This window comes from Alligator sinensis, unplaced genomic scaffold, assembly GCF_000455745.1.
Source record: "Alligator sinensis unplaced genomic scaffold, ASM45574v1 scaffold1391_1, whole genome shotgun sequence".
NCBI lineage: Eukaryota > Metazoa > Chordata > Crocodylia > Alligatoridae > Alligator > Alligator sinensis.
This window is the reverse complement of record NW_005842761.1, coordinates 529013-544299: the sequence shown is the minus strand read 5'-3', so window position 1 is coordinate 544299 and position 15287 is coordinate 529013. Positions and strand designations below refer to the sequence as shown.

The window sequence follows — 15287 nt, the reverse complement described above, 5'->3', positions numbered from 1 at the left end:
TGTGTGTGTGTGTGTGTGTGTGTGTGTGTGTGTGTGTGTGTGTGTATGTGTATGCATGTGTGTGTGTGTGGGGACCAGCCCCAAGGTGTAACTCATTACAGTGTTTCAATCCGCCTAATAAACTAGAATTTTAAGGATCTCGAGTTGGACATTTGTAGCCAACAGCCTCAGCTAATGAGGATCAGCCACAGCCCCATAGACCAGACCCCCCAGCTGGTGCATGTGGGCTGTTGCTCCATGGGGGACAGTGGTTCTGGACCCACCTTTTACTGAGCTACATCCAGCTGATGAATGTACCTCAGAGATGGCAATGGGAAGTGGCCAGGCAGGTGCCCTCCAAGGCTTTGGGAAGCCCCACTTGTGAATGTGCAAACAGAAAGCCCCGGGAAACACAGACTTTCTTGGGACTTTTTTCTGAGCATCAATTTAACTCCAACACACAGCACACAGACCAGAGAAATGTCTGCAGTAATATCACTCATTTGTTACATTATGCTATAGCAGGGCTGAGGTGTTGTAGGCGTCTGACTTGCCCTCACACAGGTCCTGCCCTTTATCTGATCTTCAGGGAGATGCTCCTGTGGCAGAAATGCCACTGTCGGTGCCCCTCTCCAGAGATCTGTCTCCACCAGCCTGGGAGGCGGGTGTTGAATCCCTCACAGCGGGGATCTCGCTCCTTGTCTGCAGACAAAAGCCTGGTGCCTGGGAGGCGATGCTCTGGTCACCTGGGCAGGGGGGGAAGACCTGGCCCTGCGCGCGGCCCCGGGTAGCCAGGGATGCCATGCAGATTGGTCGGTTTGTAGCCAGTATTGGCAGCTTTGGTTGGACCGGGCTGCTGAGGTCAGAGAGGTTATAAAAAGGCCCGGGCCAGGAAGAAGGAGAGCCATTAGCCATGCGGTCATCCAGGTGAATCTGAACCTGGCTCTCTCCTCATCACCGCATGCTCCAAGAGTGCCCTGCCCCCAGAGGAAACAACAACCACCTCTGGATGATGCGAGTGAGTAAGCTACTAGAGATCCGATCAGATATTTCGCTTCAGTAACTCAGATGCGTGTTTAAACGGCTACCTCAGCCACCCTGGTTTGCTCTATGGGATTCCTTTGATATTCCTGTAAGATTTCTTGATATTGCTCTACCTTTTACCCTATTTCTGCCCTACCCCTGTAATCAATAAAGTTCTCCTTTGAGACCAGTGTGGCAGACTTATTGAGGGGTGGGTCTAAATTATGCCAAGGAGGCCCCTTATGTCTGTGGACTAAGGGAGGCTTCCCTAATCAGCCCCTGACTTGGGGAAGTGCCCCAAGTGCTTGTATTGGGTCTAGGACCCATTGGACGATCAGGCCTGTGTTTTCCAAGGTGCGCAGAGCCAGAAGTGAGTCCAGAGCCTTGGATGGTGGCAGCGGGACCCCCAGGCTAGCGGGTGTGCTCCAGGGAAGGGGTCGGCCGGACGGGAGGCACCCCAGGGAGGCACTCGGAGCCTGGAAGGTGGTCGGGCACAGGGAGGTGGGCGGCTCAACGCAGGAGCGCCCCCTACTGGCCCACCACAGCTCCTTTGGGTGATCTCCTGGGTGAGGAATTCAGTTCTGCCCTGGTATGCTACCCCTTGCCTCTTGCTCCCATCCATCTCATGGATGTGGACATCCTGGCTGGGCTGGGGCCAGGTCCATCACGTGTGCACACCCTGGACATGTCGCTTAGAGAACAGACGGCAGTTTAAAATCACTTCTCCCCCAACCAGGGCAACCAGGGGGCTGGCAGAGCACAGCACCTGGAACAGCTCTGAGGGGGAGAAGACCTTGGTGTCTGGGAAGACAGAACCAGAGTGCTCACGGGATCAAAGGACCAGCAGTGGGGCCAGCAGGCAGAGTGGCTGGCTTGGCTGGTCAGGCATAGGCCAGGGACCTGTGTGTGATATGGGGTTACCAACAGATCACACCCTGCCTCAGTTTCCCTGCTCCACAAGGGGGATACAACTCCTGTTTGCTTACTTGGGACTGCAAACAGTTCAGGCCCAGCCCTTAGGGGGGGCATCCGCAGGGCCTAATACAGAGGGCCCTCTGGGCACCACAGTCACAATAATCATTTGCAAGAGCTACACAGAAAGGACATGTTCTAGGACACAGACTCCTGCATGGACAGAGACCACGCTCTTTTCTGAATGATAATGGCTAGTTCAGAGCCCACCACTGTGGACGTGTCATTGAGGTGATTTTCCCCCTTTCACATTACTTTGCACTAGAAGTCATTTGCCACTTCATTGCTCACTCACTTTGGTTTGTGAGATCTTCCTCCAACTCCTCACCATTAGCTTGATATTTGCCTACCTGGTATAATTCAGAATCATGTGAGAATATTGTGACTTCACTATATGCTCCCTTTTCCAGGCCATTTATGAAAATGATGAATACAAGTGGGCCCAACGAGGTTCCTGGGGACCCTTCCTCTAGACTTTCCTCCATCTTGAAAAAACGATCATTTATCACCCTACACTTTGTTTCCTCTCTCCTAACTAGCCTTTGGCCCATAAAAGGACCTTCCCTTCAATCTTATGACAACTGTTTTAAGAGCCTGTGGCAAGGAACCTAACCGCAGGAAGGATGTGACAATGGGAATATAATATAGCAACCGGATCTCCACTCTCCACATGCTTGTCAGCATCCTCAAAAGTTCAGCTGATGGGTGGTACAGGATTTCCTTTTACAAAAACAGCACTAACTCTTCCACAGCATGTTAGATTCATTCAAGTGACTGTTGATTTAATTTTTTATTCTGGATTATATCAATTTTCCAGCTAAAGAAGCTGAGACTCACCGGTCTATATTTCCTGGAGTCACCTCTGGAGTCCTTTCTGAAGATGGGCACTATGTTGGTTTAACTTTCAGCAGGTTTGTGTCCACCAGGGCACAAACACAGCATGCCTCTCTGAACAGGTTAGTCTAGGGTGCCATGCTGCCCTGTCTTCTATAAAACTCAGTATAACCCTATAACCACTTAATCTTTAAACCAATTGACGTTGATGAACAGGGATGTGGAGACAAGTAGTTAAGACCAGTTTGGACAGGGAAATGTTTATAGGGGAGGCTCCCAGCTCAGATCATGAGGCTGTGGTAAAGCAGCAGGCACCCCATTTCCAGTAGCGCCTGTACCGCTGAGCAAGGGGAGCAAAAATGCCAAGAGCCCCTCCCACCTCCACGGTGCAATGACTGCAGTGTACCCAGAACTGCCTGTTTCATGCCCCTTGGTCTGGCTTAAAGAGAGAGCAAAGATATGCTATGCCAAAGGGGTAGGTACATGCTGCAGGGAGAGGGGGCCCCGCACCGCACAGGCCTGGGAAGGGGTGTCATCACCTGAAGCAGATGTCTGAACACACAGGAGGAGGCAGATGGTGACGGCAACAGCATCCCAGAGAAGGCAACAGCTCCCCATCCAGTTGGGCCCCAGGGCAGCGCTGCTTGCCCACACGGCCAGGGGGGGCAAGCATCCAGCAGGCTCTGCTCGGGCTCTGGGAAGGGGCAGCTCAGCAGATCCTCTCCAGAACCAAGCTGTGGCACTGTTGGAGGGAAGAGAAAGAAAGGAAGTGAAAGTAAAACCTCCTCTGCGTGTTTACATTGAAAGTACCACCGCCTTTTTAGCCAGGGGGAACCAGGGCACAAAGCTTTCCTATGTCCTCTGGGAGTGGGGACAGGGCTGAGTCCCTCCCCTGCCATGCAAAAGCCTCCCCTGCCAAGCCCATGAGCAACGTGTCTTAACAAATCTGCCTGGGCACCAGCCCAAGTAACCTACTTGCCTCTAGGAGAGCCCCCCTACTTCCTGGGCGTGGGTGGCAGCTATTGCTTATGGGACACCACAGGGACAGGTCACCAGCTGCGTGAGCTCTGGCCTGGCCTCGCTTTACCTACCTAGCAGCTCAGGTCTCCAGAAGTAGAGGCCCTGGACCACCGGCAGCTGGTGCAGCCCCTGACCTGGCCTGGAAGGGAGCTGTGAAATGCATTCCCTGTCTTACAGCCAAATGCACTTGTGAGAGAAGACACGCGGCTGAAGTTGGTTCCTTATTCCCAGTTCCCTATTCCTTATTCCCGGTTCCTTTTTCAAAGCTAATCTAGACCTGATAAAAACTTATCATTAATGAATTCTAAAGAGAGAGAATGTCATTAGCTATGCATATGCACTAATTAATATGTAAAATAATAGCCCACATCAAGTACAGAGCCCTAAATGAAGGTCAAATTAGGATGGGATTATGGGGCAAAATACTTCATGGGCCACCCCAAATTTCATGGTGATGCCACTGGGGGACTGTCCCAAAGAACCCTGCCCAGCCCAAAGCATGGTTTGGCTGTGCCAGGCTGCCAACTAACAGCCCCCATGCCCACTATACTAAGTATAATGGCTTGAATAAGGAACTGGCTTTTAGGCTGGGATTATATGCAGAAATCCTTCTTGGGCCACCCCAGACCACACCTCTGTGGCACTGGGAGACTCTCCTGGACATCTGTGACCAGAGACTTGCCCAGCCCAAAACTCAGTTCTGAAAAGTCCTTTGCATCCCAAAATTCAGGTCCTTATTCAGGTCCAGATACTTAGCAGAGTGTCTGGAGGGTGGCAACAGTTGGCAACCTGGTGCAGCTAAACTGCATTTTGGACTGGGCACGTCTCTGGTCAGAGATGTCCAGGAGAGTCCCCTGGTGCCGCAGAAGCATGGCATGGAGTGCCCCAAGAAGGATTTCTAGCTATTATCCTATCCCAAATTCCAGTTCCTTATTCAGGTCAACAAACTTAGCACAGTGGCTGGGGGGCTGTCTTTTGGCAGCCTGGCACAGCCAAACTGCGCTTTGGGCTGGGCAAATCTCTGGTCAGAGATGTCCACAAGCATCCTCCAGTGGCACAGAGGTGTGGTCTGGGGTGGCCTAAGAAGGATTTCTGGGTATAATCCCAGCCCAAAATCCAGGTCCTTATTTAGGTCCATACATTTAGCACAGTGGCTGGGGTGCTGTCTGTTGGCAACCTGGCATGGCCAAACTGCACTTTGGACCAGGTTAGTTTCTGGTCAAAGATGTTCAGGACAGTCCCCCGGTGGCACAGAGGTATTCTGATGAATGGCCCAAGCAGAATTTCTAGCCATTTCACCCACTATCAGGATCAGCAAAGCAAGCACCAGCCCACCCTTTCCCAGACACCCTTAAGTGCAGGATGGACACAGCACCTCCCCCTGCTCAGCACCTTCTGCTCCTGCCTCACCACAGCTGGACCCTGGTGCAGTGGTGAGGGAGTCAGTTTCTGCAGTTCCCCTTGCTGCCCGAAGGGGTGAGATCCTGCTCTCCAGCCGTGGTCCCCACCAGATGTGGGCTTGGATTCCTGTGTGCCTATGGGAAAGGTAGAGGGGGAGCAAGTGCTGCTTGCGGAGAAACACCAGGCCCTTACAAAGGGACCCAGCACAGGTGAGATACACCAACTCCCAGACTCCTCAGTTTGCACTACGACAGATGTGACCCGCCAATTCCAATTTTGTGATGGCCAATTGACACCAGCCGGGACCCAGCGCCACTGGAGCTGCAGTCAATGTACAGGAACCACTGGGGATTTCCTCTCACCCTCCTTCTTCCTCCCACCTCCTCTGAAGCTACAGCCAATTCACACCAGCTGGGTGCATGCCACTATGTCTGTAGCAGGTTGCAGGTCCTTCCTGGTAAGGCAGGTAAAACAGCAGTAAGTCCTTCTTGGTAAGGCAGGTAAGCACATGGAGGAGCAAATGGGATGCAGCTTGATCTCAGGGAAGGGAGGGTAATGAACAGGAACTCAGAAGTGATCAGGCATTATACTGAAGAGAAGGAGGGGACAGGAGGAGCCCGACAGTAGTCAAGGATGTCCTAGGACAGGAACCAGCGATGAGATGGAGGGCCAGAGAAACCGGATGGTTGCGGGCCCAGAACTGAACAAGGAACAGTCCTACTGCCAGCCCATTATTGGGCTGGCAGCAATGACATGGGTGGGAAAAGGACTGACTGGAGTGGCCTTCCTATTGGACGAGAGGGTGGATAACAGAAACCCAGAGCCAAGCCCTACTCCACCTACTAAGCACCTAAGTGGATTAAGGAACCTAAATGCAGCCCAATTCTGTCCTGAAACATGACTTCTGGAAACTACATGAACTTGGTACTTTTGTACCAAGCCATCTCTTAGTGTAGGGACTGAGTCACAGACAACAGGGAGCAGGAAGAGGGCACATCTGTCTTTGGCAGTAGCTGTCTATAGAGAAACTGGGAGCTGAATCCCTAGTAGCTGAGGACCCGAACCCCTGGCACCAGGGAGCCCCCTTGACCTATTGCTCAGGTTGGGATTGCCACACACTTCATCTCCTCAGGGCCATTTCATTTGGTTTCTTTCCATTTAGAAGCCACCAGGGAGATTGCGTAGCTAAGAAAATATGACCCTCTGACCACTATGCCATGATGTGTCCAAAGCTTGGATGGCTTACAGTCCAGTTATTGTTCCCACATGTCTCCCATCACCAGGTGGAGAGGTCTGGCCAGGAGCCAGGAAGAAGACAGGGGCCATGCCTCAGCATCACTTGTACACACACACCCCAACACAGAAAGCAGCAGAGATGGATGAATACAGCATGGCACGTGGCTCAATAGCTCAACAAGGAAGCAGCAAAGATAGCTAGCAATGTCCAGTGAGACCATGGTTTCTCTCGCAGGTAACATCACCAGTGACACTGAAACTCAACTGCAGGAAAGGCACAAACAAGTGAAGTGGGCTTCCAGTACAGCTAGACGGACTCATAGACCCTGTCAGCACAGCCATTTAGACTGTCTTTGTGCATCAGGTGCTTGGAACTGAAGTGCACAAGGGTCCGTGGCAGCTGCAATCCCTCGCAGTCAAGGAGGATAACTCTCATGGGTCAAGTAAAATGTTGTAGATCCATCCATCGATGGCTAAGAAGGTGGATCCTAGAGTTGCAGACTCTCTGGCAGATGCCACAGGTGGTAGGTAAAGAGAAGGTCGGACTATAGGTTTCTCAGTCCTACACAAAGGTATCATAATGGTTTCCAGTGCATTGACTGAATCAACTGGCATACAGTCCTGTGTGTCTTTTCAGTGCTTATGGAGGAGGATCATCTCCATGAACTTCCCAGTCATTGAGCTCAGAACAGCAAACATCCAAAGCCCCCACTTTGGTTGACATTGTACAAGGAACACCCAGCACTGAGCCAAAGCGCTGGCAGCAGTGTTGGGTCTTTCCATCAGCATACTTCTGTGAAGCCACCTTTTCCAGCACAGTAAGTACAAGGGCCAGGAACTAATTTGACATCACCTTGAGTATGTTCACGTGGCCATAAGGAACCTTCAGCCATGATTCAACAAATTAGTGGGTGACTTCTGAGCCCAACAGTCTTATCAAGATAAGGATAATAAATATTATGTGGGGACAGGAATGGGTCCCTCCCCTGCTCTATGAAAGCCTGCCCTGCCAAACCCACGAACAACATTTCTTAACAAATCAGTCTGGGTACCAGCCCAACCAATCCACTTAGCTCTCAGGGAAGTCTCTTATGCTTCCTAGTCAAATCAGGATGCAGGGGGGACCCCAAGGGCTGGGTGGTGATGGGCATGGGTGACAATGACTGAGCACCACCCAGATGTCAGCAAGTCACCAGCTGCATGAGCCCTGGCCTGGCCTTATCATACCTGGCAGGTCAGGCCTGCAGCAGCAGAGGCCACGGCCCACTGGCTGCTAGTGCAGCCCCTGGCCTGGCCAGGAAGGGAACTGTGAAATGCATTCCTTGTCTCACAGCCACATACACTTGTGAGAGAAGAGGGACCAAGGGGTGGCCATCTGGGTTATCCTGACAGCCTGCTGGAGGGAGGTGCCTCACCACAGCACAGCCAGGGCTCCCAATCTACTCCATCCCTGCCTGCCAACCCACTGCCACCCCACACGAGGCCCAGGGACCACCCCATGTCCCCACCCTGAATCAGACATTAGCAGCTGTCACCTCACCCTGCTGGGATGTGCTGTCGTGGCCTGCCCAAGCTACAGATCTGTTCCTGCTCAGCAGATCTGCTTGCCTTCCCAATCCTGTGTCTGTCCCCACACGGCCTCTCCCCTTCATCCAGGCAAATGCCTGATGCTTTCCTCACCCCAAATCCTCCCCGTGCCTCCACCTCAGTTTGTGGCTACAGGGTCTAAACTAATCACGTCACATGGGGAAAAGCAAGACAACCACACAGCTGTATCCTTGCCTTGCTCCAGGCTAGGACCCCTCATCTTCCTGAGATGAGGGAGAGAGTGCCTCCCATTCACCACCTCCTAAGGCTAGAGGATGCCTATCCTGGAAGGTGCTGGGCCCCATCCCTCTGCCTGCTACCAGTGCAGCAGGCAGAGAGGACGGTTCTATGGGATACCTTGCTAGGGCAAAATCTCCACATGCCCCACAGCAGGATGCAATGTCCTGTGCTTCAGCCCAAGGGCACATTTTACCCACAATCAGAATTAGCAAAGCAGGAACCAGCACACCCTTCCCCAGACACCTTCAAGTGCAGGATGGACACAGCACTTCCCCCTGCTTAGCGCCTTCTGCTCCTGCCTCACCAGAGCTGCCTCCTGGTGCTGGGGCATGGCCTAGGCTCCAGCCCCCCAGGTTGTTTCCCATCAGGGATGGCAGAGCCAGTATCTGCTGTTCCTCTGGCTGCACTAAGGGGTGAGATTCCTGCTCTCCAGCCGTGGTCTCTGCCGGATGTGGACTTGGATTCATGTGTGCCTATGGGGAAGGTGGAGGGGGAGCAGGAGCTGCCTGCAGAGAAATGCCAGCCCCTTCTAGAGGGACCCCACACAGATGAGACACCAAGTCCCAGACTCCCCAGTTGCATAACAGATGTGACCCATTGTTTCTAATTGTGCGATGACCAGCTGACGCCAGCCAGGACCCAGCCCCACTGGGGCTGCAATGAATGTGCACCAACCATGGGGGATGCCCTCTCACCCTCCTCCTTCCTCCCACCTCCTCTGGAGCTACAGCCAATTCACACCAGCTGGGGCCATGGGCCTACGTCTGTAGGTTGCAGGTCCTTCCTGGTGGGAGCAGGGACTTCAGTGTCAAGGAAGGGCCCCTTGGAACTGCCCTTGACAGGGTGAGACAGGAGTGCAGGGAACAGGACAGCCCTGGAGCCTGACCCTGGGATCAGTAGGCCCCTAGCTGCCGTAAGGATACCAACCTCCACCAGCACCACATTCAGGCACAGCTCCAACGAGGAGCTACTGACTCAGAAGCTCCTAGGTGGGCTCCATTCCCCATCTACGCTACAAATGTCCTGCATGACCTAGTGTGAGCAGCTCAGGTCCATCATGCACCTCTTTCCCCCAAAGAAGTCAACTGGAGGTTGGGGCCCCGCTACCCTCAAGGATCTGGGCCTTTCTTCCTTTCCACCCACCCGAACCAAACCAAACCAAACCAAAATAAGACGCTGTGAAGAAAAACACTCTAAGTCATGAATCAGACTCTTCAGTGCTTAATACACCATGCACACAGGTAAGACAGTGACCACCTGGACCACTCCAAGCCCATGGAGGAGGAGCAAATGGGATGCAGCTCGATCTCAGGGAAGGAAGGGTAATGAACAGGAACTCAGAAGCAATCAGGCATTATGCTGAGGGGAAGGAGGGGAGAAGAGGAGGCCAAGAGCAGTCAAGGATGTTATGGCACAGGAACCAGTGGTGAGAGAGGGAGGGACAAAGAAGCGGGACGGTTGAGGTCCCAGAACTGAACAAGCCGCAACATGGGTGGGAAAAGGACTGACTGGAGTGGCCTCTTTTGGAGGAACTCACAAAAACAGAGTGGACAAATGCAGGTGGCTTGTCACAGAGAAACCCAAGCCCAAGTCACACTCTATCTAAAAGGCACCTAAGTACACTAAGGAGGCTAAGTGAAGCCCAATTGTGTCCTGAAACATGACTTCCAGAAACTCCATGAACTTGGTACTTTTTGTACCAAGCCATCTCTTAGTGTAAGGACTGAGTCACAGACAGCAGGGAGCTGGATGAGGGCACATCTGCCTTTGGCAGTAGCTGGTTATACAGAAACTGGGACCTAAGCCCCTGGTAGCTGAGAACCTAAACCCCTGGCACCAGGGAGCACCCTTTACCGATTGCTCTGGTTGGGATTGCCACAGACCTCGTCTCTTCAGGGCCATTTCATTTGGTTTCTTTCCATTCAGAACCCACCGAGGAGGTTGTGTAACTAAGGAAATACAACCCTCTGACTACTATGGCATGATGTGTGTAAAGCCAAGATGGCTTACAGTCCAGTTATTGTTCCTACATGTCTCCCATTTCCAGGTGAAGAGGTCTGGTCAGGAGAGGGGAAAGGGGACATTCCTCAGCATCCCCTGCACACGCACACCCAACACAGGAAGCAGCAGAGATGCCTGAATACAGCATGGCACGTAGCTCAATAGCTTAGAACTGAAGTGCACAAAGGGGGGTGGCCGCAGCAATCTCTTATGGTCAAGGATGATCACTCCCACGTCAGATAAAGGACTGTAGATCAGTCCAACAACAGCTAAGGCGGCTGACCCTAGAGCCCTAGACTCTCTGGCAAACACCACAGGCAGAGCTACAGGGAGGATCAGGCCACGTTTCTTGGTCTTGCACGTCATGGTTTCCAGTGCATTGACTGAAACAACCTGCACACAGCCCTGTGCATCTATCCAGTGCTTATGAGGAACGATCATCTCTATGAACTCCCCAGTCATTCAGCTCACAACAGCAAACATCCAAAGCCCCTACTCTAGCTGATAATGTATAAAGACCGCCTAGCACTGAGCCAGAAATGATTCCTGCAGTGTTGGCTCTTCTCATCAGCGTACTTCTGTAAAGCCACCTTTTCCAGCACACCAAGTATAAGGGCCAGGAACTAACTTTACATCACCTTATGTTCACGTGGCCATAAGGAAACTTCAGGCAAGATTCAACAAGTTAGTGGTCGTCTTCTGAGCCCAGCACTTTTGCCAAAAGAAGGTTAATAAATATTATGTGACTGGAGCAGGCCTCAAACCACTCTGACGTTTTTGGTGTAGGCTGTGGAATGAAAGTGTGCCAGTCTAAGAGATGTTCCCACAGACCAGACCCAGAAGAAAGGGTAGATCTTCCCAGAGAAAGAGGCAGTGAAGGCATGGATGGGGGCCATGGTGTCAACGTCATAAAAGCACACTACCCCATTGTCATAGTCCAGGTACACTCGGATCTTCCTGGGTTTCTGTGGCAGGTCCAGCAGGCTCCATTCTGCATTGACTACCCGGTACTGGCCCATGGAGAGCTGGATGGCCCAGGTGCCCTGCTCAGGGCTGAAACTGAACCTTCCCCTCCTGTTGGCAGACTCCCTGGTGACACCCAGGGCCCAGCCCTGCTTGTCTCCCACCTCCACATCCCAGTAGTGCACCCCCGATGTGTAGCACTCTGTGCCCAGCACGCAGGAATACTGGTCAAACTTCTCAGGGCTGTCGGTCACGGACTGAGGCATGTCTCTGGCTGTCACACTTCTCTGGTCCATGGACACAACCAGGCTGGGGTGAGCTGTGTTACGATCCAGAGTCACAGGCTCAAAAGCTACACAGACAGACACACACAGAGACAGACACACACAGAGCTCAGGCCCAGGAAAGATAGCTTGCTGGTTTCATTAAAAGGTCTTGCTCCAACTGGTGAATTAAGTGATTTCGAGAAAACAGCACTGATAAATGAGTTAGGAAGAAGTGCTTCACAATAGGGAACAGCTTGGTCTTATGGATAAGGCACTGGATCCCAGCATAAACCTACTGCTTTAATCATTACCTCACTTCTTTCCCAGAACAGGGGATAGAAACCAGGAGTTTGGCTTCCAAGTGCTCTAACCTTTAGACGCCCCTCTCCCATAGTTGGGGACAGAACCCAGGACTCGTGACTCCCGGCTTCTAGCACCCATCACCTACCCGACCTCATTCTCCATTTGTATTTACCTGCTTTGTCAAATACTGGTTTTGAATCTGAAATGAGAAGAAAACACTGGTCAGAGGTCAGCCTCTGGATGAAGTCTGGCTACCTAGCAAATGTTCCAAACAGAATTCAAACATGCACTTACCCAGTTTCTTCTTGATTTTCCCTTTGGAAATAAGAAAACAGAATGTTAGCTGGGATGTAGCTCCAAAGATATTTGTTCAGCCCTCCAACCCCCATCCTTGCTCCACAGGCAAAATGATGTTGTGAATACTGAAGAGATCCCTGTCCCTTCTTCTAGGTGAGAAACTACCTGTTCCCCACCCTCAACCTGAACATGAGACTCTCTGCCAGCTACCACAGAGCATGTGGCACCACCGTAGAAAGTGACTACTTGTCAAGGACTTGTGAATAGAAGGGTCTATTGGTTCAAACAAGTCTGACATCCCAAAGCCCCTAGACTTCCCTACCCCCCTGGCTGAAGCACAAAAAGGCACCAAGCCTGAGGGACCCAATGAGGAAGTCCTATCAAAGCTACAGAGCCACAGGGCAAGAATCCTCTCCTGAGGAAGCCCACCCATAGACATAGAGCTGGGAGGGACTTTAGGAGACCATTTAGTCCAGGGGTGGCACAATGCAGTCCACGGGCCGCATGCAGCCTGCCAGGCCATTTTATGTGGCCCGCAGGTCACCTAAAAAATTTAGAAAATTAATATTTATCTGCCCCTGGCTGCCTATCATGCAGCCCTCGATGGCTTGCCAAAACACAGTACTCATCCCTCCGCCCAAAATAACTGGCCACACCTGATTTTAGTCTGATGGCCTACTCAGGCCCTGTCTGAACCATGTAGCGGGCCAGGTCAAACCATCCCAGGCAGGTTTGTCTAACCTGCACTTAAACACTTCCCACAACCTCATAGAGGTTGGTGCCAATGGAGTCCAGGCTCAGACCCACGACACATTTATACCTACGTAACCAGACTTTGTACAGGTGCAAACAAAGAGTGGACAAACAGCACACAGCCCTACACTGGGGTATCTTACTTGTACCTGGTGCAGAATTACCCTAGGAAAGAACACAGGTAAAACTACACAGGTGTGAGTGTCACATGCTCACATCTATTCAGGGGGAACAAGGCACTGTAACAGCAGCTACCACAAAATAGGACCCCAATGTAATTTATATCAATGACCAGTATAAATGTCACTTGTCCAAGCCTGCAACTACAATCCTGCACTGCTTAAATCAATGGGCATTAACATCACCTCTCACTCACTGCTATTTTCCAGGCAGAGCGCCACAAAGCAGGGAGCCCCAACATGTTTAGCAGTACTTTCTCTGTTCTCGACCCTCACTGGCATACCCAGATGCCTCTGCTGAGAAAGCGGCATAAAGGTTTTTTTGGGTGATCTCCTCACAGCCTACTTGCAAATGACACCCCCAATTCAAACACAGGGCATCTGGCCCCTAACCCTGACAAAATACTCATTTTTCTCATACAAGATCCCAGGTGAGACCCAAGCCATTTTAGCCTAAACCTTATTGCACCAAGTCCGATTTAATGGACACCTTCAAACTGTTCCTACAGGCTGGAAAACAGAAGCTCTGAGTTAGGAGTTTCCTTGGAGCAGCAGAAAGGCTCTTACCTAGTTCAGAGTACACAGAATCTGCAAAGCAAAGAGAGAGACATTCAGCAATAGGGGACTGGCTATTACACGACTGCAATAGGGGATGGCTATTACACAGTCTTGCTGTGTTTCATTAAGCCCAAGGTCTTGGATTCATGTGATCAAGTAAGAATCTCAGAAGGCCAAGGTACAATCCTCATGACATTTAAGCCCATCTAGAGATTTCAGGAGCCCTGATGCATATGGAGTGTGCAACACAGAAAGAGTGACCATCTTGGTTCATGCAGAAGTCAGAGGCATACACACCACGCTATCTCCCTCACACAGGAAGGACTCGATCTTTTTCGTTGACTCCTTAACAGGAAAATGAATGCTTCACTGAGGGGAGGCATGTGGCTGATTTTAACAGGCAGCCAACCTATCAATTAGCATCTCTAAGATCCAAACCTGACCCCAGAGCATTATGGGACCACAATTAAAAAAAAAACACTGTGATATGCTTTTAACTAAAAAATCAAGCTGCAGGTACAGCTGTCCCTTGGTTTCATATCACTCCAGAATGCTTTCTGAATTATTTGTTATAATTTCAGACTTTAAGACAAAATTGGGACATGTGGGGGGAGAATAACAACAAAAATGCTAATTTTTCAAATTTTTCCTTGTTTCTCAGCCAACACTAGAGATGTTTGGAATGCCTGAAAAACGTATATTTCTCCAAATTTTAGATTTCAGGCATTTTGCACAAAAGGCTAAAAATTGGCTGACTTTTTAATCTGTTTCTAGCATTTTTCCAAACCTTGCAAACATTTCTAATTCTTTTTAAAATATAAATATTTACAGTGTCACTTCCCACCTTTTACTTTTTCCACTTACCTCTACCTACCTACACTCTGGGCACCAGGAAAACAAGGTACATTAACAAGGAGAGGTTTAGCAGCATAATGAACAGAGGCAAATGGAGAAGAAAAAATAGCTGGGCTTGTAGTTAGACACTCAAGACAGCTAGCTTCAATTCCCTCCTCTCACTTGCTACCTTTCATCTTAGTCAAGTCACTTCATCTCCCTGGGTCTCAGTTTCCCCATCTGAAAAATGGGGATAATAAACCATTCTCTGTCTATTTATGCTGGAAGCTGTTTTGGCAGAAGCTCTCTATCACTGTGTGCATCTTCAGGTACAGTGGGGCTGTGGTCACGGTCCCCATGTGTCTGTTTGTGTAATGCCTGGCACAGCAGAGCACCAAACAGATGCTTAACACAACACGGCTCCAATCTAGATGATACTGTAAGACAGTGAGAGACAACCTTTTTGGCAGGCATGCCATAAATCCCACACCCTTTCCAAGTGCTACTCTGATCCACATCTCCTGTCTGATCTGCTGCTCTGCTTTCTGGTTCCTACGCTATCTGCTGCCGTGCTGCCTCTCCCCTTCCCAGTTTGCAACACACCACACACAGAGGCTGCCTGTTTCACTTGCAGCACTTGTGTCACTGCTATAATATGTCTAACAAAGCTAAAGGCAGTTACTAGAGTGGAGACACTCTTTTGCTTTTTAGTGACAACCTGAAGAGAGCTCCAGTTATTTTCCCCTTTATGGTTTTTCTTTCTTTCCTCTTTTGGTTAAGTAGGATTTACCTTTTGCTTTGTGAATCCTCCATAAGTAAACAGCAAACACAATGACAGGGC

The 15287-nt window shown here is 50.8% G+C and overlaps 1 protein-coding gene across 4 annotated transcripts in view; it reads right to left on the bottom strand.

Annotated features, from left to right (window-relative positions):
• LOC102375816 (butyrophilin subfamily 1 member A1-like) overlaps positions 1-15287 on the bottom strand; it is a 24942-nt gene extending 9655 nt beyond the window's left edge. The window contains exons 1-6 of one of the 4 annotated variants that reach the window (XM_025216706.1): positions 15237-15281; positions 13622-13642; positions 12120-12140; positions 11998-12024; positions 5204-5363; positions 3348-3550 (exon numbers count right to left, since the gene is read on the bottom strand). In XM_025216706.1, coding sequence (XP_025072491.1) covers positions 3348-3426 — 79 coding nt within the window. In that variant the 5' untranslated portion in view covers positions 3427-3550; positions 5204-5363; positions 11998-12024; ... (1 more) ...; positions 13622-13642; positions 15237-15281. Of the gene's footprint in view, positions 1-3347; positions 3551-3899; positions 4242-5203; positions 5364-11420; positions 11520-11997; positions 12025-12119; positions 12141-13621; positions 13643-15236 lie in introns of those variants that run through there. The other 3 variants (XM_025216707.1, XM_025216705.1, XM_025216709.1) reach the window with 3 other exon arrangements.